Consider the following 23,704-nt stretch of genomic DNA (forward strand, 5'->3'; position numbering starts at 1 on the left):
ATGCAGTAATAATTATTATCAACCTTAATTGCAATTTATATTTAGATCATAGGTATTAGATTTTGACGACTTTTTAATTCAATGGTTTCATTTTCCTACTTTCACTAGAATTGCAAAATATAACAAATACCTGCACGAATGTTAACATGTGGAAAAAGCTTTGGGTAGCTATATAGAATATTGGTTAATTATAGGAAAGTTTTTTACCAATGCAATCCTGCTGTGCGTGCGCTCAGTCTAATGTCAACTTTTATATATTCTATAAATATTGCTGTTTTTGGATTGCTTACAAGATGGAATCATGGAATCAGTATAATATGGGTCATAGGTTTGTTCATTCGCAGATTCACTGAATGTTCGCTTGTCCTTATACTATTATGAGTAACAGCTTCCGAATAACAACACGTGAATATTTATTTTACTCAGATCAAAACATGATAGCATCAACATGCACGCACGCTTTTAAAGCGTGCTATTTAAAGCTAGCTATGCGGCATTTTTGAACAATTAAAAAAATGATTTTCAATTAAGCTAGAAGTCGTTGAATGTTTTTTTATAGACCAATAATATACTCCATTTAGAATTACTCTGAAATTATCAGCGCCAACATTTCAAAACAACAGATTCCAGGCGTGTTTCTACGCACGAATATGTTCCACTTTTTCTGTTTTGAAATATTATATTTCTCAGCTGCTTTCACAACTGCTGATATAAAGAATCAGAGCCATAGTCTGTATAGATGTCAAAACAAACGCATTATACACAAGACCTTTTTTTAATCGGAATGCATTTCTTTGCTGCACATTGTTTAACGCATGTCGCAGTTGAATATAGTTCGCTGCATGCATCTGGGTTTTTTGCTTCTATTTCTAAGTCTTCTATTTCTTGAACTATTTCTTGAATAGATGCATGCTTTCACGCGGGTCTAATATTGTCGCTATGACAGCACATTTAAAGAATAAATGCATGGAAAATCTCAGACAAAACTTATCAGATGAAACGGAACTATTGTATGCGGTGATAACTAGTTCACTTTTAACTTGTATATAAAACTATATATGAATGATTCATTCTGTTTGATGCTCAGGTATAGAACTCTCTCTCTTCCCAATTCTGGCTCTCTGTGGAGTGCAAGCATTACAAGACTACGTGGATCTTTTTTTTTATCAAAAACACACGGCACAGCGCAACATGTTTTAGGATAACTAGAAGAGTTTGTAGAAATGCAGATAGAACTGAGTTAGATTGTGAGATATATTGGTTAGTTTTAGTTGTACAGTAAACTCATTCACCTGCTTTTATTTTTGTGTGCTGTACTGTACATGCATGTATGCATGCATGATGCGCAGTCATAGATAGCGCAAGTATATGCAAGCTTGATCTAGCCATTCTTATGTCTTGAATGTAATCAATGTATCCCCTCTTCTTTCATGTAAGGATATATGCTGGCGAATGACGTGGAACAAGAATTAAAGGAGAAACGACTATCATTAGCAAACATGTGAGTTATCTAACAGCAGACATTTTGGTCGTTATATACTGATATAAATTAATTTAGAATCCTAATGAACTTAATTGCAAAATGAACTGTGCTAAGAGACAGACTCATGCAGTGTAGATCACTCATTCACTAGCAAGCATCATTCATTACACCAGCAAGCATGGAAGAACTAGAAATCTTATTCGGTTATTTCATTTCGCTTTACTCGACCTTCCGACCAATTAGTTTACACAATTTTACAGTCTTCAAGATTGGATAAAGCGGCAGATGGCCTTGGAAGTTAAGGATGTCATAAAAACGAGATGTTAATAAAATAAGAAATACAGATGCGCATATCTTATATTAAAAAGCTAGCCTTTAATCAATTTTAACACGTCTTCCGGAGCTATATCGATGTTTTTCTGTCCACAATCTTCAAAGCACCAAACCTTATTCTCTAGTAGCAGGCCAGGTGAAGCGTAAATTGATGACATTTGTTGACTTTCAAAGCCGAGGGATTATAAAGGACTTACGCCAACTTTTCTTTTTGCTTATTTTATTTACAAAACTTTAAAAGGCTTTATGATTATGCAGTTACACTGGGAAATTTCAATTCTATACAAAGCTCTATCTACACAAATGATATCAACTTGAGTTCACACTCGGCTGTCGTATCTCATTCTTTCCGCGACATTCAACAAGAATTTTCAGTCGACGATCATTCTCTACAACATTACACATCTTCACTCACACAATAACTCTATATTATACTATCATTCATTGGGCAATAATCCTAGATATTTCTATCAGGAAGATCATTATGCAAAGACAGATCCGTTGTGAGTTTCGTAGTCTTGTAGTAGACCAAACGATAATTATCGCCGAAATTGTTGTCCCAAAATTCTTGACCACAAACCCGATAACGGATTGCAAATTCCATCTTGCGGTCAGTGCCAGTGGTTGTCTTTGGCGGACGAATATGGAAGAAGAAAGTGTCTGTGGTGTCAGTACTTGCTCCATAAATGTATTTCGCTGTTTCCTCTTTACTTGACTGCCATGCATCAAAGGTGTATCTCACAGATACGAGTTTCTCATACGCAATGTTCTTCACGCGAATTCGCCCGTAGATTCCAAACGTGTAGCAAATTATAATCTCAAAGCAAACGTTTGTCGTTTCAACTTTATTTTGAATCTCTTTATACGAGGTATTTAAAGTAAAGTTGAGCAATCTTGCTGCAGGTTGACCTGGTTCACTTTGCTGTTTGTTGTCTTTTATTCGTGTACAGGCTGACCTACGACGCGTCACAGGAGGCGATAGATCATCTTTCGTGAAGAAGAACGTCGATGTTAAAGCCAGACCTTTCGTATCTGCAAACGATACCGACTTGCATCGTCTTTTTTCCGTCTTCTTCTCAATCTTATGAGATATTTCTTTGTTGTTCACTTCAAGATCTTTCGAAAGCCTACAAAACACGTCCACAGAACTGACAACCATCACATAGCAAATTCCTGTATGACTGATGGGGATCTGTTTCTTTCTCTGTACGCAAAAACTGATCACTTGTGTCGTGATTGTCCTTCTGTACGAGAAAGCGCTCAGATCTTGGCAGACCCTTGCCTAACCTGTACTGCCAAGTTGCACGATTTTGACATCCGTATTTAATGTAATCCTCAAAATGTAAATAATACTCTGGCAAAGGTCTAAAATTTATTCATGACACGGCATTTAAATATGAGTGGGGATCGACAGTCCAACCAATCACATCCCAGAGACGTGTTCGCCCCCACGTATCCACGCATATATTGTTTTAGATTCTGGAAAGAAAAATAGCAAGAATCGTTGAGATGTTTCATCGATGAACGTCAATGCAGTTCAATGCCCCACAGGGGTCGTATTAACTTGATCGAGGCGCTATAAACACTGCAAAATTATCGATAATTTAGGAACAAAAATACATGCACGGCTTAATTTAACGTAAGTGCAAATGATTCAGGTTATATTTGAAGTACGCATTCGACCCCGTTTAGCGCTAGCAGTTCCCATACCTAAGCCGGGCGTACACGAAAGATATTGGCAGAGCTTTCGATCTTAATAGGGAAGTTAATTTGGAAACTCCGAGAAATCTTTTCACACAAAAGCAGCTGCCAGCCGCGTTCAATTAAATTATCTGCTCCTCAAAATAATCCGCACATATGACTAAAACCTGCTGATGCCATAACGTGTATACGCTAATAACTGCCGTGCAGCACAGCAGCAGCACTTTTAGCACACAAAATATCGTGTACTACTCTGGATTAAAGCCAAATCATGTTATTCGACAGTCAATATCAGCTATGTATGTACTCTTTCACTTCTTTACAACCGCAGCTCAGACTCTCAGTTGCAGCACGAAGAAGACGAGTGTCAGGTGCGAATAAAGAACGATGATTCAAGCTGCTTGGAGGGTCTTTCAAGGCGCATGTCGTACGACATGACTTGCAGGATATTTTTAATACCATGGAGAAAATATCACTCGGATGTACCATAAATATACAGGAAGTACTTATGATTATGACGAATATTACAAACGGAGTTTAGCGGCATGATGAGAGAATGATAGAACTTAAATAAGGAACCATTACGCTTTGACAAGTGAATTTGAATTATTTGATGCACCTGAGTCCTAACCTATTTTCGTATTGTGAGGATAGCGCTGCACCACAAAGAACTAGATCATCGCTGTTTCCCATTAAACAGCCAGGCCGGGCAGAGAGAAGACTTTTTTAACTTGTTATTGAGACGAACACCAGAAAGAAAAAACAAACTTAAGAATATAATCCTTTTTCTACTTGACATGTTGTCAAGAAGAAGTGGTCAATGAAATTCACGGCCCACATGCACGCACTGATCTGGTGCTGATTTCCCTTCAGAATTATAAGACTATAAGAAAGACTATATGTTCTGTAAAAAACGAAAATTCTCCTCTCATCTTGCCGCGTCGTGTCCGGTTTTTTTAGACTTTAAATGGTATGGTGATGATCTGATCATCTGTTGCATTACGTGCTTAGAAAACACTAACATATCCTCCTGTCACCGTTTATTCGCACCTGAATCAGCTTACATGAAGTCTTCCTGTAGAGATGGTCAGAAAAGTGATATCAGTGTAAAGTCTACTGCTGGGCACAAACCACTGAGCTACACGGCTAAAAACGATCAGGTTGATGCAACATTGATATGAACAACATCGAACAATGTTGTGCTGCCCACATTGTTCAGAGTTGTTATCAACTTGGAACAATATTGTTGGAACTGAATCGGGTGTAACAATATTGTTCCAAGTTGATAACAACTCTGAACAATATGGGCAGCACAACATTGTTCGATGTTGATGCAACAACCTGATGAGTTTTTAGCCGTGTATAATATAATTCCTGGAGGACCGGCTCGCGACCAAAAAGTGAAGCAAAAAACATGGCGGATTTCGGCGTTTGCTGACGCCAGATTGACGCCACTGGTTCCTATTCGCCATGGTAGTTACCACTGACCAAGGCTCAATTCTGAGCCCGCTACAAATGCACTGGTCCCCCCTGGTTTTTGTTAAAAATAGTATTCAGTTCTCATTATTATATTTTCCGAAAAAAATTTAAACGTCAGTCAATATTTTTGAACTGAAAACTTTTTGATGAGATATCGTTCGACGTTTTTGTGAAGATATGAAAGTCGTACACGTTACTTCTGTCAAAAACAGGAAACAAATACCAGAGTCCAGATATATAATAAAACTTCAAGAAATTTGCCGAAACGAAAATGCAGTTGACTGACAGGTAAATATATTATTCATAAATTTCATTTTTTCGATAAAATTTCACCATTTTTTTTCGTTAACAGTCTTTAGATAGATGTCGTTGCTTATATATTTTAATATTTGACCAAAAGACGGCGGCACGAGAAGTCAAATGTATAGTTTGAAGTTTGAACAACTACTAAAAAGATTACCCTATAGTTTGGAAGTAATTTATTTTACATATTACATACATATATTACAGGCATTTTCTTCCAAAGAACGCTAAAAGGTAACATAATGTAAATTCAAGTCCAAAGAAACAGAGGCTAAGAATCATTGGGAGGATGAAGATGTGCAATTTCAACCAAGGGTAGCCTGCCTATTTGTTTAGCTGGATTTCATTAGCCAGAAGAAATAGTTTTTCTGTACTGAACTATATCAGCATATATCATGTATATTGATGAGCTTATTAGCTTATACCTATAAGGATGAACTATTAAATTGAAAGCTTCCAGGAGTCAGCACCATGCAGTGGTCAACACTATAATTGTCTGACTGCACAGGCTATGCTCTCAGGGCCATAGCTAGACCGCTTAATTGGGGGGGTGTATATTTATATATTCATGTTTATATACCATAGGAACAATAGCATACAAAAGAAATCATTCGGGCATACGACGAATATATGAATATGCACCCCCCCAATTAAGCTTCTAGCTATGGCCCTGTATGCTCTTTCCATGGTATAAAACCAATAATTATGGCCCCTGTGCAGGTCATATGCTTTTCTATATTTGCAAATGATAATGCAGAGGCTGCATTAAGGAAGATTAGAACCAGGGATGTTTATAGGCCAAGATAGCCATGGTAATTATTATTGATTATATGCAAAAGGGGCTAACCAGCTTCTGTCAGATTAGCCTGCAATGACTGGAAAGGTTCTTTGGAAATGAAATAAACAAAGGCTTACCAATTGTAATATTTATTTTCTTTTAATAAAACATTGTAAGTTGTAAAAATAATAAAACAGTTTCTGTATTTAAGAATGTGTGTAGTTCATGGGTATAATAGTATGGTTGTCTGAATTTAATTCTCCAGAATTTTGCATAACATGCCTCCACTTGATCTACCAAACCCTATGTTATGCCTGCAAAAAGAAAGATATGTCAGAGATTAACTGTATGTATAATACACCCTGTAAGTGTTGACAAAATTAGTACAGATAATTTAGTGTCAGCCACTGAGGCCATGATGATGCCTCAGTTGGAAGTGTGAGTGAATTTAGGCAAGTTATTCTCAGACCTTGCTCCTTCAGATTATATTTTTGTTCCTATTGCATCCTTTATATACTTTGATCTAATATATCTTGTATGATTTTTCATGAAAAGATGGGCTATAGACACATTGATGATTGATCTGGTTAGACCTTAGTTTTGGCTCAACTACATGGATTTAAATCAGTGTAAAATATAATGGATAAACAAATATTAATAGAAATATGTTTAGTTAAACAAATTAAATGTTAGTAAATTTATCATTTCTGTTTTCAGATCTTTCATAGCCGTCGAACTACGAAGCTATATTTTTTACTTGACGTTCAGAGTTCAAACATCAAAATTGCGAAAGCCTTTTTAAAACTCTTACCTGAGTGCAAATCGCCAAAAATTTCCTCTTTAATGAGTAAATTGCGGTAGGAACAAGCAGAGCAAATAGCTGCTTCTTTGTTGAAGTTGAAAAGAACCAGCAAAAAAGGAAAAAAAATCATGTTTTTGTTCAAAAACAAAAAATTTCGTAAAAACAAAATCCTGTTTTTATCGAAAACCAGGAGGGTGCTCGCATTTTTTCATGCTTTGGATCGCGGTTGGTCAGTGGTAACTACCATTGCAAATAAGAACCAGTGGCGTCAATCTGGCGTCAGCAAAGGCCAAAATCCGCCATGTTTTTTGCTTCACTTTTTGTATTTCAAAACATTAGGAGCCGGTCCTCCAGGAATTATATTATAGCTCAGTGGCACAAACCCGCAGCAAAACACGTACACCTCGACGTCCAACTGTGGCAAAACACTCATGCACGATTATCTACGCCTCCATGTCACGTTTTCTGCATCTGAGGGATTTCGAAAGGTGAGCCTACGCTAATGGTAAGGAAATCATTACGATAGTTCGGGTAGGACTAGTCTCGCACCTGGGCTTTCTGCCTGTTTTTCGCCTACACATACAGCTACGGCTTTCATCAAACCAACAACCAAATCAGGATGATTTTAATAGGTGATTTGTAGAGGCGAACCTTAACAATGACTTGGTCAGGTAAATTGTTCATACTGAACAGTGAAAAGATTCTTTGTTGCATTCAAGAATAACTATTTCAGATTTGCACTTAAGATTGTATCTTCATTATCATCCCAATCATATTTTTTTGCAGTATGTAGCTCTGGAAGCCCAGACCCAGCTGGTGTAGCTATTCTTTGGACTGAATGTAGTTCTAGTGTTCGATAAGCCAGGACTATTTTTACTCACATAAACAACTTTATTGAACCTCGAAACAAAAACAGTTTAATTTAGACAAATGTAATTGCAGGAACGGTTAATGGGTTTATTCCATTTTTTTATGATGTTATCGATATAATTTAACTTCTGACGTACATAAGCAGACTCGTCTGTCTGTCGGCTAAATTTAGGAGCTCAATATCCGTGCGGTTTCTGTTCTTTTCATCCCCGGCAATTCAGAATCTTTCATTTCAATTATCGGGAAGCAAGCTTATGCGTCAATTACGATTGCCTGACTGACGTTAAAAGCGACAAGACGTGCGAGAGATCACGACTGTTTTATCAGGCTATCGCAGTGTATTATAGAATAAAGTATTCATTTTAATAAAGAGTGGTGTTATGGAAAGACTTGATTTAGTTTAGACATTTCGGGGTTAACCTCCAGGCGTTTATCAGGCAATTAATTTTAATTGAGGAGGGGGGGGTTGCTGCCCAATTTTTAATCGGGGGCGTCTTTGTCACGCAGGCTGGCAGACTGCAAGTAGGGAGTGTCCACGTTCACTCAGTTTTCCCAGCAGTATAGGATGTGCAGAAGGTCTAGCGCAGTCGTATGCATCTCTCCGCAAGTATGTTTTATTCGTAGTCTTCTTGAGTGTAAAACAGAGAGAAATAGGTCTAAAGGCCTAGTGTCTAGGCTGGGGACTGGGTACGACGACAGACACGCTGTGCCTGTGGTTTAACCTGGAATTATTAATATTGTTTTACCTCAGATGTATCTCACATAATAGTTGGTCTTATTTTTCACTTAATATAACTGAACGTTTTATGAATACTTTACATTTATAATACATTGATCTGATAAGGCAATATTACACACCAAAGTAAACTTTGATATGAACCGTAATATGAAAAGATCTTGCTGGTAACTGATCATGCAGTAGTGGTGTTTCAATGGTACTAATCAATGGTATACTGGCTGGAAGGAGAGTTTCTACATCCCCAATTTAGTTCTATGGCCATCACAGAGGAGAGATGATACAGAGATGTAAAGAAAATGTTCTGAAAGAAAGAAAATTCCTGAGTGACTCAAGGGTGAGTGACTCGTGTAGTATGCTAGTTTCTCGCATAGATGGTTGTTCAACACAACAGCAGCCAAAATATTGGACACCAGCATCAAATATTGGTTATTGGTTAGTGCATTACATCTCTGCATCATCTCTACTCTGTCCCCACTATTATTATTATTGAGAAAGCTCTCAGAAAAGATATAAGCTTATAATTATAATATGTTCCATATAATAAATGTTTCTGAGTCTTCAACAAATGTTTCTACCCAATGCCTTCCTGTAGAGAACTGGCAAGAACACAATGAAAGTTCACTTGTGATATTATTATTCCTTAACTATGACAACCTTTTGTACTCCTCAGAAGCATTGCTCTTACAATAAGACTCTTAAATATATCATCAATATATACATTTATTACCAATGTTCATCAACTTATGTGTTTGGGTTTGGTATCAATACTTGTTCAGCAGCTGTCACTTGTGACTGAAGAGCTGCCGTTGTCACTGGTACCTGCATATTGGCCACTGCAAGTGGTTGACTAGAAGTTAATAATATAACAGAGTTAAGCATTTAGGAAATAATTTCATTTATAAAGGTTAATAATATATCTCATTTAGCATTCATCAAGCTAACTGTCACATGAAACAGAACCAACTTCATACCTTTCTGTTCTGTTCTGATTTGTTAGATCAATTGTCGAGGGATCATTATGTAAGCCGGACATATTCAAAAGGTCACCAGGTTTTGTAACAAACCTACCACCATCACTTCTCTTGCGACGACATGCATGCATGTGTCGAGACTCATGCAAATATTTCTAGGAAAATGAGTGTAAGTATTTTGAGTGTCAAAATACAAGATAACTAGATAAGATGGGCAGTTAGGGCAATATTTTTGAGGCATAACTCTGTCAACCACACTATGCAAGATTAATTAGCAAAAAAACTAAAGTACCTTTCTTTGTTTTGGGATTTTGCCTTCCGCTTCGAGTTTCGCTCTTGCCTGACGACGTTTTATAATTCTGTGATACTGCTTGGCATTTACGTACAAAGGCTCATCTAAGGTTTCCATAGCAACCGGCAGTCGCTGTGCGGCAAGGGGCTAAATGTATGAAAATTTAAAATCATGTAATTGCTACCATTGGGAGTGGTCATTATACATAGTCTATAATCTAACCATTCAATTTGTTCACATTTATGACTGCTGTTTTTATTAAAGAATAATATGCTGTCTGTGCATCTAAAACGGTATTGGTTTGCTATGCTTCTGAATGAATTATGAACTAGGGTTTGTGTCCAAAACATATGGCAAAATTTGATCAATTTTTAAATTATTGGGGTCTCCATTGATAAGTAGAAAAGAATGCAAAAAACTGTTATGCTCTTGTATACTAAGTATACTAAAATACTAAGTGTCATTCTAGACAAGGATGGGAAAAAATAATAGCATTACAATGTGGAAAAATCTTCATTTGGTTGAAAGTGAAACATGATGTGAAATAAATAATAGGGGCTTATTCGAATATTAATTAAGAATTTATGCCAAAGGCATAAAATTCATGTCAAAATGAAAGCATTTTACCAGCTTTTTAACCCTAAAATTTCGCCCAGCTTATGATAAAAAGAGTTTATATTTGTAGGGAATCTTAGGCGTTTTTAAACGATGGCAAAATGTGTATTTGTTCAGCTGGCATTTCATATATAAAGCCCGCACAGCGAACGCCAAGAGAATTTTCATGGCCGCGATAAACATGTCTGAAAATACAATAAATGGAACTCAAACTTCGGCGATAAAGGGGATGTGTTTTTGTAATTCGCTCTCCTTGACACAAAACCTTTTATATTTATCGCTTGATGAGAGAAAAACAAAGATTATCCAATGAAGATGAAGAAGATCTTGGATTGGTACATTTCACACAAGGCGACATTCGACCAATGAGCGAACATTGAAAGAGAAGCTCATGTCTGGATTGGTTCTCTCATTTTGGTTAAAATTCTTTAACCTGTTCAATGTTTTCATTACAATTCAATAGAAACACAATGTTTAACCGTTTTACGCTAAAAAAAGCGATCAAACCGTAGTAGATTCTTGTAGAAAAGAGGCTGTCGCTTGGACGCGAAAGCGGATGATATCTTCCGCGTCGAAGTTCTCATGCAGGCCTTTGTCTCAAGGGATAGTTTTTGGCAGAATTTAAATGGTAATAACGTTGTTTTTACTCACAACTGTCAGCTGTGGGTTGCCATTTGGGAGAGCGCTTGTTGTTAATGTTCCAGTCACAGGATTGTATTCAACAGAATTCGCAACAAAGCGTTGATCGGGAGCAAACATTTGTATGTGTTGTGCTTGACTTGGATCCACAATGTACGTGAGGCTTTTGTTTTGGTCTTGTGCGATAAGATTCACGGCTGTAGGATGGCTCACAGTTGTTGTCTGTGCCGTCGCCGCTACAGTGCCTTGCTGGGCAAAGTTGATCTGAGGAGAAGATGCGGTGACTGTCTCCATGTTTTGTAGTTTTTCGAAGTTTTTATACGAAGCGCGGTGGGAGCAAATTTTCTTTCGAAGCCAATTACTAAATGAGCGTCATCAAAATTACCAAAACAAAGAAAAAATTACCAAATTTTGTGGCAATAAAAATTACCCGTAAATCCAGGAATTTATGGTAAAATTCGACTATGAAGCATTTTTTAGCCTTTATAATGTTCAACAATACTAACTTTATTTGCATGAGTTTTGACAATATTTTAACCAAAAGTCTTGCTTGTTATCCCACCCACCTTAAGGCATGGGATTCCACTACTTAGGGCAGTGGGTCTTGCTATTATGACTATCTCTAAGTGTATCCTTAAAGATTATCCTTTATGAATAATTCTGTTTACTATCATACTATCATAGAAATATTTCTCTAAGTTAAAATTAATATATAACCACAAAGGAAAGTTTCTGTTTTTTTATCGATTTATTGATATTCACATTTTTTCAAACTATTTTACATAATTTTGCACAAATGTACCAATAATCACTCCCATCCTTCACCGCAAAGGTTACTATGAGTGTCCAGCTGTATTTTGTAGTGTCTTCTTTTGAAATAAAATACAATATAAAGTGTGTTGTATCGTCTTATATACATCAGAGGAAATATATAGTTAGTTGACATAATCCAATGGTCGGTTGAACCCTCCTCTACGGTTCATATACTGTCTGGAAATAGAAAATATAGAGGTTTACATTCAGTACCAGTAAAGGCTTGAGTAAATGTTCAGTTTCCATTTGTGATTTTTACCTGTATTTTCTTGGTTTAGTTATGTTCACATAGCTTGCATTTGCAGCTCCTGATGTGAATTTTCCCTGAATATTTAAGGATTGAGTTGAAATCAAATACGAAATGTTGAAAGTAATTTTAAAATAATTTGCTACATCATACTTTAGTTGTATCAAAATTAGAGAATCCCATGATCTTTTTCATCTCGAGACTTTCTTTGTCATCTGGCTCGGCAGCTTCTGAAGTGCAAGTTAAAGGGAAGTGTAATAGTAAATCCAATAGCCAAATATTTCTAGAAATGATTTGATATTATTGCACACCTTCCACATCCATTTCAGCAGGACCTTTTTCGTCTTTATCACTGGAATGGGAAACACTCTGATTCCAAACATAGCTGGGATATATTTTATGGAATATTTGGGAAAAATAAGTACACATTACCGTGGTTTATCCCTTCTATCTCCGTCGTCTTGTGGTCGGCTAAAGAAGCAGGTTGACAAGGAATTGAACAACTGAAGTAAAAATTTCCCAGCAAGAAAATTGTCTAGCACTAGTTTATGAAAGGATATACTAATATAAAATGAGTCTGGCTGACCTGCTGTGAGAAGGTTTTCTTCGTGGTGATCTGGATCTAAAGTAGTAGTTTATATTTAGTTGGAAAGAAATCACATGGTAACAAAGTGTTAAGTATAATGGACCAAGCACCTTGGTCTTCTTGGAGACCGGGACCTTCGCCTTGGGGATCTTGATCGATGTCTTCTAGGTGGTGAGCGACTGCGTCGTCGTTCTACATAAATCAGACTTCATTAATTGCAGTTATGAAAAATGGTTGGAATATGGAATGTTGACAAGAGTACCAAAATCATCACGTCTTCTGTCCTTGTCTCTTGGTGGATCTTTGGCATCTCTCTCTCGAGAGTGAGATCTCTTTCTTTCAACTATGTTGATAGAGAAAGCATTCATAATAAATATGCTCATATATACTCATAAGAATGCATCCGTATTATGTAAGGTGAAGGCTGACAGCAAAGTTGGACGCACAGTTATTCAAGATGTTAACGCAAACTTATGATAAAGTGGAGATGACTTGACAAAATGGAAAGTCATTTTCATCACCCTAATTATGAAACATGAAAAATAACGACATGTTGACTTTTCGCAGCCTTTTCTTTAACTATTACCTCTCTTAGAGTCCGGTGAACGACTACGACTTCTGCTGCGAACCATTTCAATAAATAAAAAACAATTTTTTGGTCAAAAATTAAGACTAACACACGCTTTTATAGTGTGCCTGTTGTTGTGACTTGACTGGTTCCCAGGCCCAGGACTGCCGCTCGGATTAACCTCTGGAGGATCTAAAATACCCCACGTTCCCCCACGTCTCAAAGTTAGGTACATCCCTCCCTTCGGGCTACCTAGGGGTGAAGGTGCGGTGCGGTGGGGGTGCGTGAAAATACGGTGAAGGTTTAGGGCTGTTTATAACGATCTGTTTTCTTACCCTGTTCTCGTTTTTTTGGTCGCCGTAATTGCATCCAGAAATTGAAACTTTACGTATATCAAGATTTGAAACAAATTTACTTAGCCTTCAAAATGCTGCGTTTTAAATTAGCAAGAAATTGCCAGGACTATTGTCAGTATTATATCTTTAAGTTACGCACATAAGTTATGTTACAGTAAATATTTAAATAACATTACGTTCGTCTACTTGACAAAGGGCTTGACAGTAATTCTCTGCGTCCATAATTTGGACTAAAGGCTAAAGATTTACGAAAATACAGTGGAGTAATATTGTCTGGATGTGTTCTAGGAATTTGACTTCTAGAATTCAGTGATGAATTGAGTGAAACATCGTCTTTTGTTTTCCTTGTAAGGTGAGGAAAATGTAGTTCTTTCTGTGGCAATGAACGAACACTGCTGTTCATTGAACTGCTGCCGTGACCATCTCTCAAATGTCTCTGAGCAGTTGGTGGTCTACTAACAGGGGTGGTATAGTCCTCTCTGTGTGGTCTATATTGTTCTCTGAACACTGGAGCACCTCTCTGCTGATGAGCCCGTGAATTTGGATCAATTCTCCTCAACACCTGCGCACCACTTGGAGGTCTTGGTGTTAACTGAGTATGTTGCAGTTGCGATTGTCTACTAGTGGTTCTTTGCATTGGTGGGCCTCTAGTTGCACTGAGTTTCTGATACTGTGGCGACATCATAGCAGGACGAATCATGTCTAAATATAGCTTGTGATTCACTCTCCTTCTTTTATCATTCTTGGCATCACCTGCCGAGGATCTTGGTAGAGTGTTAGCCTTTGTTTGTCTTGCAGGGAGATGATAGTCCATGGGAGTTCTGAGACGCGATGGAACCGTCATTCCATACTTTGGATCACGAGCAGGAGTTTGGTGAAGTAAACTCATGTATAAGTTTTGTTTTGTTTTCTGTTGTTTAGGGATGATACCATTCGATAGGGTACTCCTCTGATGCGATGAGTTAAGAGTTGATGAAGATTGTGTAGGTTTTTTAAGCACAACATAGGCACTTCTTGGTCGTGCTTGTCTGGCATAGTTGCTATGGAGGTAATCATTATGTGCTATGGTCTGTTCTTTAGGTTTCTTTTCCAATATTCGAATTGCAGTTGCAAGCAGTGAAAGTGGTTGTTTCTTTGGGACCAGTTGCAAGTCATCTGGAAGCAACATTGGACAAATTGTTTTCAGTAAAGTATAAGTAAGAAATAAGACTTGTGCTTCTAGGTAACATCAGACAAACCTGGAAAGGGTTTTTCATCACCATCATCATATTTCACTACTTTGTCAAACTTCACCTCAATTGGTTCAGAAGGTTTGTATTTCTTGGCAGCTGCATAGTTAATACTTGCTGTTGCACCCATTTCTGCTTCCTCACAACAGAATCTGTTAAAATCTATTAAATATTTCAATTGATTTAAACCAGAAATGTAATTCTGCTTATTTAAACTATCTACTTTCCTTAATCTTATGTCCCTAACAACCAAAGTAATACCCTAAGCCTGTAAATATTATTGCAATATAGGCGACAAGGAAGAATGCTTTCATAAACTGAATGTATAAAGCTTAATTTGTAACATGATGTAACAAATTAGAACGCACGAAGTTGCAATTACCGCAGGTGTTGTAACAGATTTCGTTGAATGTCTTTTTGCTGAACACCTAATGTTTGTTTACAGAACGCGTTCTAAAAAAGTGTACTTAGTTCAACTTTAGCATTAAATTACGAATAAAAATGATAAGAAATGATTTGAATAACTATCTATAATTGTAAGACAAAACGTTTGACGCGTGACTGTTAAATCAGTGAAACATTCCGACGTGACGCTTCTAGTTAGCAACAGTGATTACACGCCAAACAACACCAAGGCTATACAAACTACCGGCAAATTTATACAACACTGCGTTTTCTACTGAAGTTTGTACTTTTTCTTCGCGATAAACTTGAGAAAACTCTTAGTTTACTTACCGCTTCCTCTCAGGGATGATATAACATGGATCGGTTGAGCAATTAATGAAAAACAATCATTTTAGTTCGATACAAATCCGCAATCTTTTGTTGTCTACAAACGCGCAAAGAACATGACCTTTCGCATGCAACATCGGTCAAAAATGTCGCGACATTTTGCAGACGCAACTGGAAATTCAGGGATTAATTTATCAATGACTGCGCTGCATGGCCTGCATGCATATGCTTGGAAGAATCTCTTATTTTTTGCAAACTTTTATTATTTTGCAAAGCTTACAACTATTAGTGTTTTGTGTTTACTAGAAAAAAAGTTTTGCACATTTTTGTCCGGAAATTTTTGCCGGTTGTGCTCCGAGCTGGTGACTGGAACGAGTGTTTATAAATAGACATTTCAGTAACATTTGAAGTTGCTCGTGCTTGAGGGGAAGTTGTTTGTCGAGGTATTCGTTGTTTTCTTTGTTTTTTATGGTTAAAATAGCAATCTAAGGAACTTGTTTTGATCGCAGAAGATCCCCAAGACATCTCGGAATCATGTTTGACCCAGATGATGGTAAGTTACCGTTGAAATATATATTTTATATGATTGCAATAAGGCTGCACTAGTCAGTAGCAAATTATGGTTGAAAAGAACAGTTTTAGGTACTTTTGGTGCCTGGAAAACATCTGAGTGCTTCGTTGGCTGTTTTGTTACGGTATATTTTCGAGTAGATATCTTTCACTGCAGCTATTAAAAAGTGAAGTGATAGATTTTACCCAGTTTTTTTATGTAACTTCAGATGGTGCATATGGTGATGAAGAGGGTGAAGAAATTACCCCAGATTTATGGCAGGAGGCATGTTGGATTGTCATCAGCTCATATTTTGAGGAGAAAGGCCTGGTCAGGCAACAACTTGATTCATTTGATGAGTTCATTCAGATGTCAGTTCAGAGAATTGTTGAGGATTCACCCGAGATTGAGTTGCAAGCGGAATCACAACATATGACTTCAGATATGGAAGAACCTGTAAGTTTATTGTCTGCTAGGGTAACAAATCTGACTGTTTAATGATTTATTGTGCATTTTATTAGGCAAATCTTCCTTGTCCTAATCATTTAGGCCCTTTACCAGTTACTTGAACATCATGATTATTTGTATTTTAGCCAAAGTACACCTTGAAGTTTGAGCAAATTTACCTTTCAAAGCCAACTCACTGGGAGAAAGATGGTGCTCCCACAGCTATGATGCCTAATGAAGCAAGACTTCGAAATCTGACGTAAGTTGGAAAACTAATCATGACCCTAGTGTGATATTTTATCATTAAAATCATGTCCTGGGATCAACTTCAGAGGATGCGAGAGTTTTCTTTCATTTCAATAATTTAGGTACTCTGCTCCGCTGTATGTTGATATTACAAAGACAATGCATAAGGAAGGCCAGGAACCTCAAGTCCAAGAAAATGGCAAAACATTTATTGGGAAAATCCCAATCATGCTTCGTTCTACGTACTGTTTGCTAAGTAACCTCTTAGATCGTGATTTGACAGAACTTAATGAATGTCCATTAGACCCTGGTGGTTATTTCATTATTAATGGATCTGAGAAGGTTCTGATAGCTCAAGAAAAGATGGCGACGAATACTGTTTATGTGTTCGCAAAGAAAGACTCGAAGTACTCCTACACTGCGGAAATTCGGTCATGTATTGAACATTCGTCTCGGCCAACAAGCACAATGTGGGTGTCTATGCTGGCTAAAGGAAGCCAGGGTGGAAAGAAGAGTGCTATTGGTCAACGTATTATTGCAACATTGCCTTACATCAAACAGGAAATTCCAGTTATGATCGTGTTCCGAGCTCTGGGTTTTGTCGCAGATCGTGACATTTTGGAGCATATTATTTATGATTTTGAAGATCAAGAAATGATGGAATTGGTAAGTACTTGTTGCTATGCTGACACACATGTGACCTCAGTGCAAATACTGTAAGCATTTATTGAATACCATACATTTTGCAACACTGCATGTTTGTGACCAGATAACATGGTTAACTTGCATTACAAAGTCATGGTAAAAAAACTATAATTTTAAACTTGATTTTTTTTCAGGTGAAGCCATCCTTGGATGAGGCATTTGTTGTCCAAGAACAAAACGTTGCACTCAACTTTATTGGAACTCGTGGAGCAAGACCAGGGGTGACCAAAGAAAGACGTATCAAATATGCGCGCGAAATTCTTCAGAAGGAAATGCTTCCCCACGTTGGTGTGAGTGACTTCTGTGAGACAAAGAAAGCTTATTTTCTTGGGTAAGAAATAACATGAAACTTCAACCAACGTAACAGCGACAGCCATGTCCTGATATGATGGTTATTTATATTTGTTTTCAGGTACATGGTCCATCGTTTGTTGCTGGCATCTTTGGGAAGAAGGGAGCTTGATGATCGTGATCATTATGGCAACAAGAGACTGGATCTTGCTGGACCACTTTTGGCTTTTCTTTTCCGAGGGTAAGCTACCATAAACCTGCTTCATGCAAATATAGATCACGCAAGTGTTCCACTGATATACAATTCTTACAATTCCATCTCTTTTTCCTGCAGTTTATTTCGTAATCTCATGAAAGAAGTTCGTCTTTATGCTCAAAAGTTCATTGATAAAGGCAAAGACTTTAATTTGGAGTTGGCTATTAAAACCAAGACGATTACAGATGGTCTGAAATACTCCCTTGCGACAGGAAATTGGGGTGATCAGAAGAAAGCCCACCAAACGAGAGCTGGAGTATCTCAGGTCTTGAATCGTCTCACCTTTGCGTCAACGTTATCCCATTTGAGGCGTCTTAACTCACCTATTGGTCGAGAAGGCAAACTTGCAAGACCTCGTCAGTTGCATAACACTCATTGGGGTATGATATGCCCAGCCGAGACCCCAGAAGGCCATGCTGTGGGACTGGTGAAGAATCTAGCCTTGATGGCGTATATATCAGTCGGTTCTCAGCCCAGTCCTATCTTGGAGTTCTTGGAAGAATGGACCATGGAGAATCTGGAGGAAATTACACCATCTGCAATTCATAAGTAAGCTAAGTGTTAGTTAGTTTTATTACTGAGGTTGTTTTCCAACCAGATTCCGTTGTGTATTTTAGTGCTACCAAGATCTTTGTGAATGGATGCTGGGTTGGAATCCATCGAGATCCTGATCAACTTATGTCAACTTTACGAAAACTGCGACGACAGATGGACATCGTTGTGTCAGAGGTAAAGAACGATTCAGAATATTTTTCTTGTCTTGCCATCAAGGTGTTCATCCACACAACTGGATCTAGTTGTTTATCGTCTCATTTCTCATCGTTCAATTAGGTTTCAATGGTACGCGATTTCCGAGAAAAGGAGATTCGAATTTACACCGACGCTGGTCGTATCTGTCGACCTCTATTGATCGTTGAGAACCAGAAACTGCTTTTGAAGAAGCAACATATAGAAATGTTGAAAGAAAGAGAGTACAACGAATATGGGTAGGTATTACGTCATCATAATACGTCATCATATGACGTGTCATCACATTACATCATCGTTATATTTCGTATTCAGGTGGCAAGACTTGGTAGCCAATGGCGTTGTGGAATATATTGATGTGAACGAGGAGGAATCAGTGATGGTTGCCATGACGCCAGAAGATTTGATTGACAAAGGCGTGATTTATTGTTCAACCTACACTCATTGTGAAATCCATCCCTCAATGATCCTTGGTGTCTGTGCTTCAATTATACCATTTCCAGATCACAATCAGGTGCGTTTTTCTATGAGTTTAGCTCAACTCATACCAGAACTTCACAAATGAAACGATAATTATTTCTCTCAGTCTCCTCGTAACACATACCAGTCCGCTATGGGTAAACAAGCCATGGGAGTGTACATCACGAACTTCCATGTACGTATGGATACACTTGCACATGTCCTCTACTATCCACAAAAGCCGCTGGTTACCACTCGTTCTATGGAGTATCTTCGTTTCAGAGAGTTGCCCGCTGGTAAGAACTGCCTGAACTGTTATTATTCAAAGATGATTGGTAGCATAAACAAAATTAAAATTAAAGTGGTGATTGTTTCCAAGGTATTAACGCTATTGTTGCAATCGCCTCTTACACTGGGTACAATCAAGAAGATTCTGTCATCATGAATGCTTCGGGAATTGACCGTGGTTTGTACAGGTACGAAATGCAGTCAAACGTATGCCTTATGCCGGGTTTGTTGTGTGACATCGTAATATTTCGTCCTAGGTCCGTGTTTTATCGTTCTTATCGCGAACAAGAATCTAAGAAGGGTTTGGAGTCGGAAGAACTGTTTGAAAGACCTTCCAGGGAGGAATGTCAAGGTTTGTAACAATGTTGAATGCAGGTACTGAAGTTTTCACTGCTTTCAAAACGTTGTTTTCATTCGTACTTTAGGCATGCGCAATGCAATCTACGACAAGCTTGACGACGACGGACTTATCGCCCCAGGAACACGCGTCAGCGGTGATGATGTTGTCATTGGTAAAACTATGACACTTCCAGAAATTGAGGACGAGGTGAGATATTTCTGTCTATTTTCCTGGAACGTTCAACGTCAGAATACCTAGTATATGACAATACCTACATAACATAAAACTCCTTTTTGATAATTGGATAAACGTTTTTTTTCTGTTATTTTACACAGTTTCAAAGCAGCAACAGACGTTTCACGAAGAAAGATGCCAGTACGTTTCTGAGAGCGAGCGAAACTGGCATTGTAGATCAAGTAATTATCGTTTTTTTGTTCTACGCATTTTGTATTTAAAGAATTGATTAAAACTAGAAAGAGATTGTAATTTCTCCTTCGTTTAAATCCAGGTTCTTGTCACAATAAACCAAGATGGTAACAAGTTTACAAAAGTCAAGGTACGCTAATTCTTAATTACCTTAAACCGGCCTCATGTGTCTCTCATCTTCCATCATTTCTTCTGATTCATCCTTCATTTTATCAGGTTCGGTCCGTACGGGTTCCTCAGATTGGGGATAAGTTTGCCAGTCGTCATGGACAAAAGGGAACATGCGGGATAACCTACAGACAAGAGGTGGGTTGATAATGTTGGACAATCGCTTGATAATGATCATTTTAAATACGATTTTTATTTTTTTTTTCAATCTTAGGACATGCCATTCACCTGTGAAGGAATTACACCTGATGTCATTATAAATCCTCACGCCATCCCAAGTCGTATGACAATCGGTCATTTGATTGAATGCCTTCAGGGAAAGGTAAGCAATGGCTACAAAGTTCTCACGTCGACATGGGTCACTATATAGATTGAGTATATTTTGCGTTATTTTGTAGGTCTCGGCCAATAAAGGAGAGATTGGAGATGCTACGCCATTTAATGATGCTGTAAATGTACAGAAAATCTCCCAGCTTCTTGCTGAGTATGGCTACCATTTGAGAGGAAATGAGGTGAAATATTCTGCATTTAAAAAGGCTTTTTATCATACATACATTGGCTTCGAATTTTCAAACTTTGTGAGGGTGGCAAGAGGCGAGAATCGCTTCCAGGCTTGAGACTCATGGGTCTTGTTGTTTGTGTTAAGGTTCTATACAACGGTTTTACTGGTAGGAAAATGAACGCTCAAGTGTTCATTGGACCAACATATTATCAGCGTCTCAAACACATGGTGGATGACAAGATTCATTCTCGAGCAAGAGGACCCTTGCAGATACTCACGAGACAACCCATGGAGGGTAGATCACGGTAGGTTGAGATGTTCGGTTGAGGAAACATTTTATCCATGTTTCTTCCCGTGAGCTTGCAGAACGCTGCACTACAAGAGTTGATTGTGTTACTCCAAGGAGTTTGGTTTATGATTCATGCATGCTGTAGTACCACTGGACCAAAGAATGACAAGATTTTAATGGTATTATTGAATATTTTAGCGATGGTGGTTTGCGTTTTGGTGAAATGGAACGGGATTGTCAAATCTCTCATGGCGCAGCTCAGTTTCTTAATGAACGTTTGTTTGAATGTTCAGATGCATACAGCTGCCATGTTTGTGATCTTTGCGGTCTGATTGCCATCGCAAATCTCAGAAATAACACATACGAGTGCCGTGGATGCAAAAACAAGACACAGGTAAAAATACCATTCTCACGACAAAAACACTCACCCCAGGATAGAAGAGAGCTGAAGTATCAATTCTTTAACTTTATTTTTACGTGTTTTGTTTAGATTTCTCGTATTCGTATTCCTTATGCGGCAAAGTTGCTCTACCAGGAGCTCATGTCAATGTCAATCTCTCCACGTATGATGACTGTGGAGCCTGTAAAATAAATTTAGACTTGTTGTAATCACCAGTAACTTGTTTTATACCACCAGAGACCCACAAGTCTCTCAAAAAACATTCTCAGAAAACCTTTCGTTTGACAGTAATTCGGTAGTTTTACAAATTCTTCAACAGGTTTACTTTATGAAAGGTTTGTTGGGGAAACGTTGCAATAACTGAAATAGATATATCTAACAAACAACACTATAACCTTTTTAGCATATTTGTTGAGAATTTATGTAAAAAACAAGTTGTCCTTGTCTTTTGGATTAGAGGTTCAGTTTTGACAGATTACTCACGAGTTAGGCTCTGTTGGGATTAGATCAGTGATTTTATATAGGATTACGGATTATTTTTTATTCCGAAAGAGGATTACAGAACAATAGGGTAGTATTTTGTATTTTAATTTTGTTATGGTTGATTTCTTGTGACATGCAATGTAGATGTTTTCATTTCTGGGGTATATTTGTACTCCTACCAGACAAATATTGGCAATTTTTGTTGTAAAAATAATTCGAGTGCGAAATTTGATTGCCCTCTAAAGGCTATGTTGGGTTCTAATAAAAAAATCGAAACCTAAAACCATCTCTATATAAACGTGTTTTCGTTCACGCAGAGACGTATTAAATATAAATTTGTGAAAGTGAAAATTACCTACAATTTATGGATCACAACCAAAATAACCACAAGGAAAACGAGTATTTATTTAAAGTGTTGATTATAGGCGACGTAGCAGTTGGGAAATCTTGTATTTTGAAGAGATTTGCTGAAAATGTTTTTGACTCTAAATATGGCTCAACAATTGGAGTGGACTTCAAAGCAAAGAAACTAAATCTTCGTGGGAAATCTGTCAAGCTACAGATTTGGGATACAGGTATATTTAATCTTATATCAGATATCTATGAAATAGTGGTTTTTGTAGAGGGTATCTGCTATCACAAGGTCACAACCCTGAAAATATTCAACACTCAAAAAATTAAGGGTGATTTTATCAACTGACAGTGACAACGGTTAAAGCTGGGTTGTTTGCTTTGGACCAGATGCATTTTAACCAACCATTCAATAACAGAGTTCTTGATGTTGTTACATTTTTTTGTAGCTGGGCATGAGAGATTTCGAAGTATGACGTCTGCCTTCTACCGTGGGGCTCATGGGATTGTGTTGGTTTATGATGTTACAAGGATGGAAACTTTCACCAATATTCCAAAATGGTTGAAAGAACTTGATCTTCAGGACTGTAATTGCACGGTTAAAATTTTGTTTGGAAACAAGAGTGACCTGTCTATAGAAAGAACCGTACCCAGAGAAATGGCTTTTAAATATGCAGATGCTCATAATATGTTCTTGTTTGAGACAAGTGCAAAGACTGGTGACAGTGTGCATGAAGCATTTGAACATTTAGTGTCTAGAATGCTTATACTTTTTCATGAGAAGGAGACTTCACCCAAGAAGCCACCATGTTCAGCTGGTGTTCTGCCAACATGCATATTGTCAGGACAGGAAAATGTTGCACAATCTAGTTGTTCATGTTAGAAAAATATTTGTTTATTGATATTGTACTATAACAGAGTGTAGTGCTTATTTTTTGGGCAAAATATTTTAAGTATTTTATAGTACAAATCAGATTATCTTCTTTTGACATTATTCATGAGTAAGTCCCTATTTGCCTCAGTTTCATCACCAATTCATATATACCACCATGATAAGGCTGAATATATTGGAATATGGTATATCCGACCATGGTAGTGATGGTACTGAATGTTATGTTCTGGAATATGGTAGCCTTTTGGTAGGATCTTCATAACATAGAAATACGGGGAAAACAAACAAGACACTTGTTAAATATGATCTGCTGAGTTTAATTCAAATT

The 23,704-nt window shown here is 37.6% G+C and overlaps 6 protein-coding genes across 7 annotated transcripts; 2 read left to right on the forward strand and 4 right to left on the reverse strand.

Moving 5' to 3' along the window:
• Positions 1–1,743: 1,743 nt before the first annotated feature.
• On the reverse strand, positions 1,744–3,236 carry LOC114516010 (protein phosphatase 1 regulatory subunit 3B-like). Its single transcript, XM_028535355.1, has one exon. The coding sequence runs from the start codon at positions 2,973–2,975 to the stop codon at positions 2,274–2,276; it is 702 nt and encodes a 233-aa protein (XP_028391156.1). The 5' UTR covers positions 2,976–3,236; the 3' UTR covers positions 1,744–2,273.
• Positions 3,237–8,112: 4,876 nt separating this feature from the next.
• Positions 8,113–11,413, reverse strand: LOC114516195 (nuclear transcription factor Y subunit A-4-like). The gene is made up of 4 exons (XM_028535600.1): positions 11,018–11,413; positions 9,752–9,898; positions 9,460–9,614; positions 8,113–9,335 (listed from the first exon to the last, which is right to left on the reverse strand). The coding sequence occupies exons 1-4, from the start codon at positions 11,297–11,299 to the stop codon at positions 9,230–9,232; spliced, it is 690 nt and encodes a 229-aa protein (XP_028391401.1). The 5' UTR covers positions 11,300–11,413; the 3' UTR covers positions 8,113–9,229.
• A 331-nt stretch (positions 11,414–11,744) lies between these two features.
• Positions 11,745–13,375, reverse strand: LOC114516196 (U4/U6.U5 small nuclear ribonucleoprotein 27 kDa protein-like). Its single transcript, XM_028535601.1, has 9 exons — positions 13,238–13,375; positions 12,914–12,994; positions 12,762–12,843; positions 12,652–12,687; positions 12,498–12,536; positions 12,377–12,417; positions 12,219–12,295; positions 12,078–12,142; positions 11,745–11,995 (listed from the first exon to the last, which is right to left on the reverse strand). Exons 1-9 carry the CDS (start codon positions 13,281–13,283, stop codon positions 11,941–11,943), a joined length of 522 nt encoding a protein of 173 aa, XP_028391402.1. The 5' UTR covers positions 13,284–13,375; the 3' UTR covers positions 11,745–11,940.
• Positions 13,376–13,630: 255 nt separating this feature from the next.
• LOC114516059 lies at positions 13,631–15,730 on the reverse strand. Of its 2 annotated transcripts, none has more exons than XM_028535419.1 (3): positions 15,540–15,730; positions 14,814–14,966; positions 13,631–14,730 (listed from the first exon to the last, which is right to left on the reverse strand). In XM_028535419.1, exons 2-3 carry the CDS (start codon positions 14,932–14,934, stop codon positions 13,748–13,750), a joined length of 1,104 nt encoding a protein of 367 aa, XP_028391220.1. In that variant the 5' UTR covers positions 14,935–14,966; positions 15,540–15,730; the 3' UTR covers positions 13,631–13,747. The 2 variants fall into 2 exon arrangements, with proteins under 2 accessions (XP_028391220.1, XP_028391221.1); XM_028535420.1 differs by lacking the exon at positions 15,540–15,730 and adding an exon at positions 15,187–15,361.
• Positions 15,731–15,932: 202 nt separating this feature from the next.
• LOC114515758 (DNA-directed RNA polymerase II subunit RPB2) lies at positions 15,933–22,002 on the forward strand. The gene is made up of 22 exons (XM_028535050.1): positions 15,933–16,089; positions 16,316–16,542; positions 16,680–16,792; positions 16,902–17,445; positions 17,619–17,815; positions 17,897–18,016; positions 18,110–18,580; positions 18,649–18,760; positions 18,863–19,017; positions 19,094–19,292; positions 19,365–19,533; positions 19,617–19,713; positions 19,783–19,877; positions 19,951–20,072; positions 20,201–20,281; positions 20,374–20,421; positions 20,508–20,597; positions 20,674–20,781; positions 20,858–20,971; positions 21,106–21,266; positions 21,449–21,644; positions 21,741–22,002. Exons 1-22 carry the CDS (start codon positions 16,071–16,073, stop codon positions 21,840–21,842), a joined length of 3,540 nt encoding a protein of 1,179 aa, XP_028390851.1. The 5' UTR covers positions 15,933–16,070; the 3' UTR covers positions 21,843–22,002.
• A 414-nt stretch (positions 22,003–22,416) lies between these two features.
• Positions 22,417–23,685, forward strand: LOC114515759 (ras-like GTP-binding protein YPT1). Its single transcript, XM_028535052.1, has 2 exons — positions 22,417–22,708; positions 22,934–23,685. Exons 1-2 carry the CDS (start codon positions 22,498–22,500, stop codon positions 23,365–23,367), a joined length of 645 nt encoding a protein of 214 aa, XP_028390853.1. The 5' UTR covers positions 22,417–22,497; the 3' UTR covers positions 23,368–23,685.
• Positions 23,686–23,704: the final 19 nt, after the last annotated feature.

The sequence above is a fragment of the Dendronephthya gigantea genome, unplaced genomic scaffold (assembly GCF_004324835.1).
Source record: "Dendronephthya gigantea isolate DGI-Jeju-01 unplaced genomic scaffold, DenGig_1.0 000005F, whole genome shotgun sequence".
Classification (NCBI taxonomy): domain Eukaryota; kingdom Metazoa; phylum Cnidaria; class Anthozoa; order Malacalcyonacea; family Nephtheidae; genus Dendronephthya; species Dendronephthya gigantea.

Excerpts from the sequence above, each read along its gene's own strand:
- LOC114516010 (XM_028535355.1), bottom strand. The coding sequence starts at position 2,975 with ATGGTTGTCAGTTCTGTGGACGTGTTTTGTAGGCTTTCGAAAGATCTT.
- LOC114516195 (XM_028535600.1), bottom strand. The coding sequence starts at position 11,299 with ATGGAGACAGTCACCGCATCTTCTCCTCAGATCAACTTTGCCCAGCAA. Across the intron at positions 9,615-9,751 it reads AAATCCCAAAACAAAGAAAG|AAATATTTGCATGAGTCTCG; the intron begins GTACTTTAGTTT and ends TCATTTTCCTAG. Across the intron at positions 9,336-9,459 it reads AATCAGAACAGAACAGAAAG|TCAACCACTTGCAGTGGCCA; the intron begins GTATGAAGTTGG and ends ATTAACTTCTAG.
- LOC114516196 (XM_028535601.1), bottom strand. The coding sequence starts at position 13,283 with ATGGTTCGCAGCAGAAGTCGTAGTCGTTCACCGGACTCTAAGAGAG. Across the intron at positions 12,995-13,237 it reads TTCACCGGACTCTAAGAGAG|TTGAAAGAAAGAGATCTCAC; the intron begins GTAATAGTTAAA and ends CTATCAACATAG. Across the intron at positions 11,996-12,077 it reads ACTAAACCAAGAAAATACAG|ACAGTATATGAACCGTAGAG; the intron begins GTAAAAATCACA and ends TTCTATTTCCAG.
- LOC114516059 (XM_028535419.1), bottom strand. The coding sequence starts at position 14,934 with ATGGGTGCAACAGCAAGTATTAACTATGCAGCTGCCAAGAAATACAAA. Across the intron at positions 14,731-14,813 it reads TGATGAAAAACCCTTTCCAG|ATGACTTGCAACTGGTCCCA; the intron begins GTTTGTCTGATG and ends TGTTGCTTCCAG.
- LOC114515758 (XM_028535050.1), top strand. Across the intron at positions 19,018-19,093 it reads AGAGAGTACAACGAATATGG|GTGGCAAGACTTGGTAGCCA; the intron begins GTAGGTATTACG and ends TTTCGTATTCAG. Across the intron at positions 20,598-20,673 it reads GGATAACCTACAGACAAGAG|GACATGCCATTCACCTGTGA; the intron begins GTGGGTTGATAA and ends TTTCAATCTTAG.
- LOC114515759 (XM_028535052.1), top strand. The coding sequence starts at position 22,498 with ATGGATCACAACCAAAATAACCACAAGGAAAACGAGTATTTATTTAAA. Across the intron at positions 22,709-22,933 it reads GCTACAGATTTGGGATACAG|CTGGGCATGAGAGATTTCGA; the intron begins GTATATTTAATC and ends ATTTTTTTGTAG.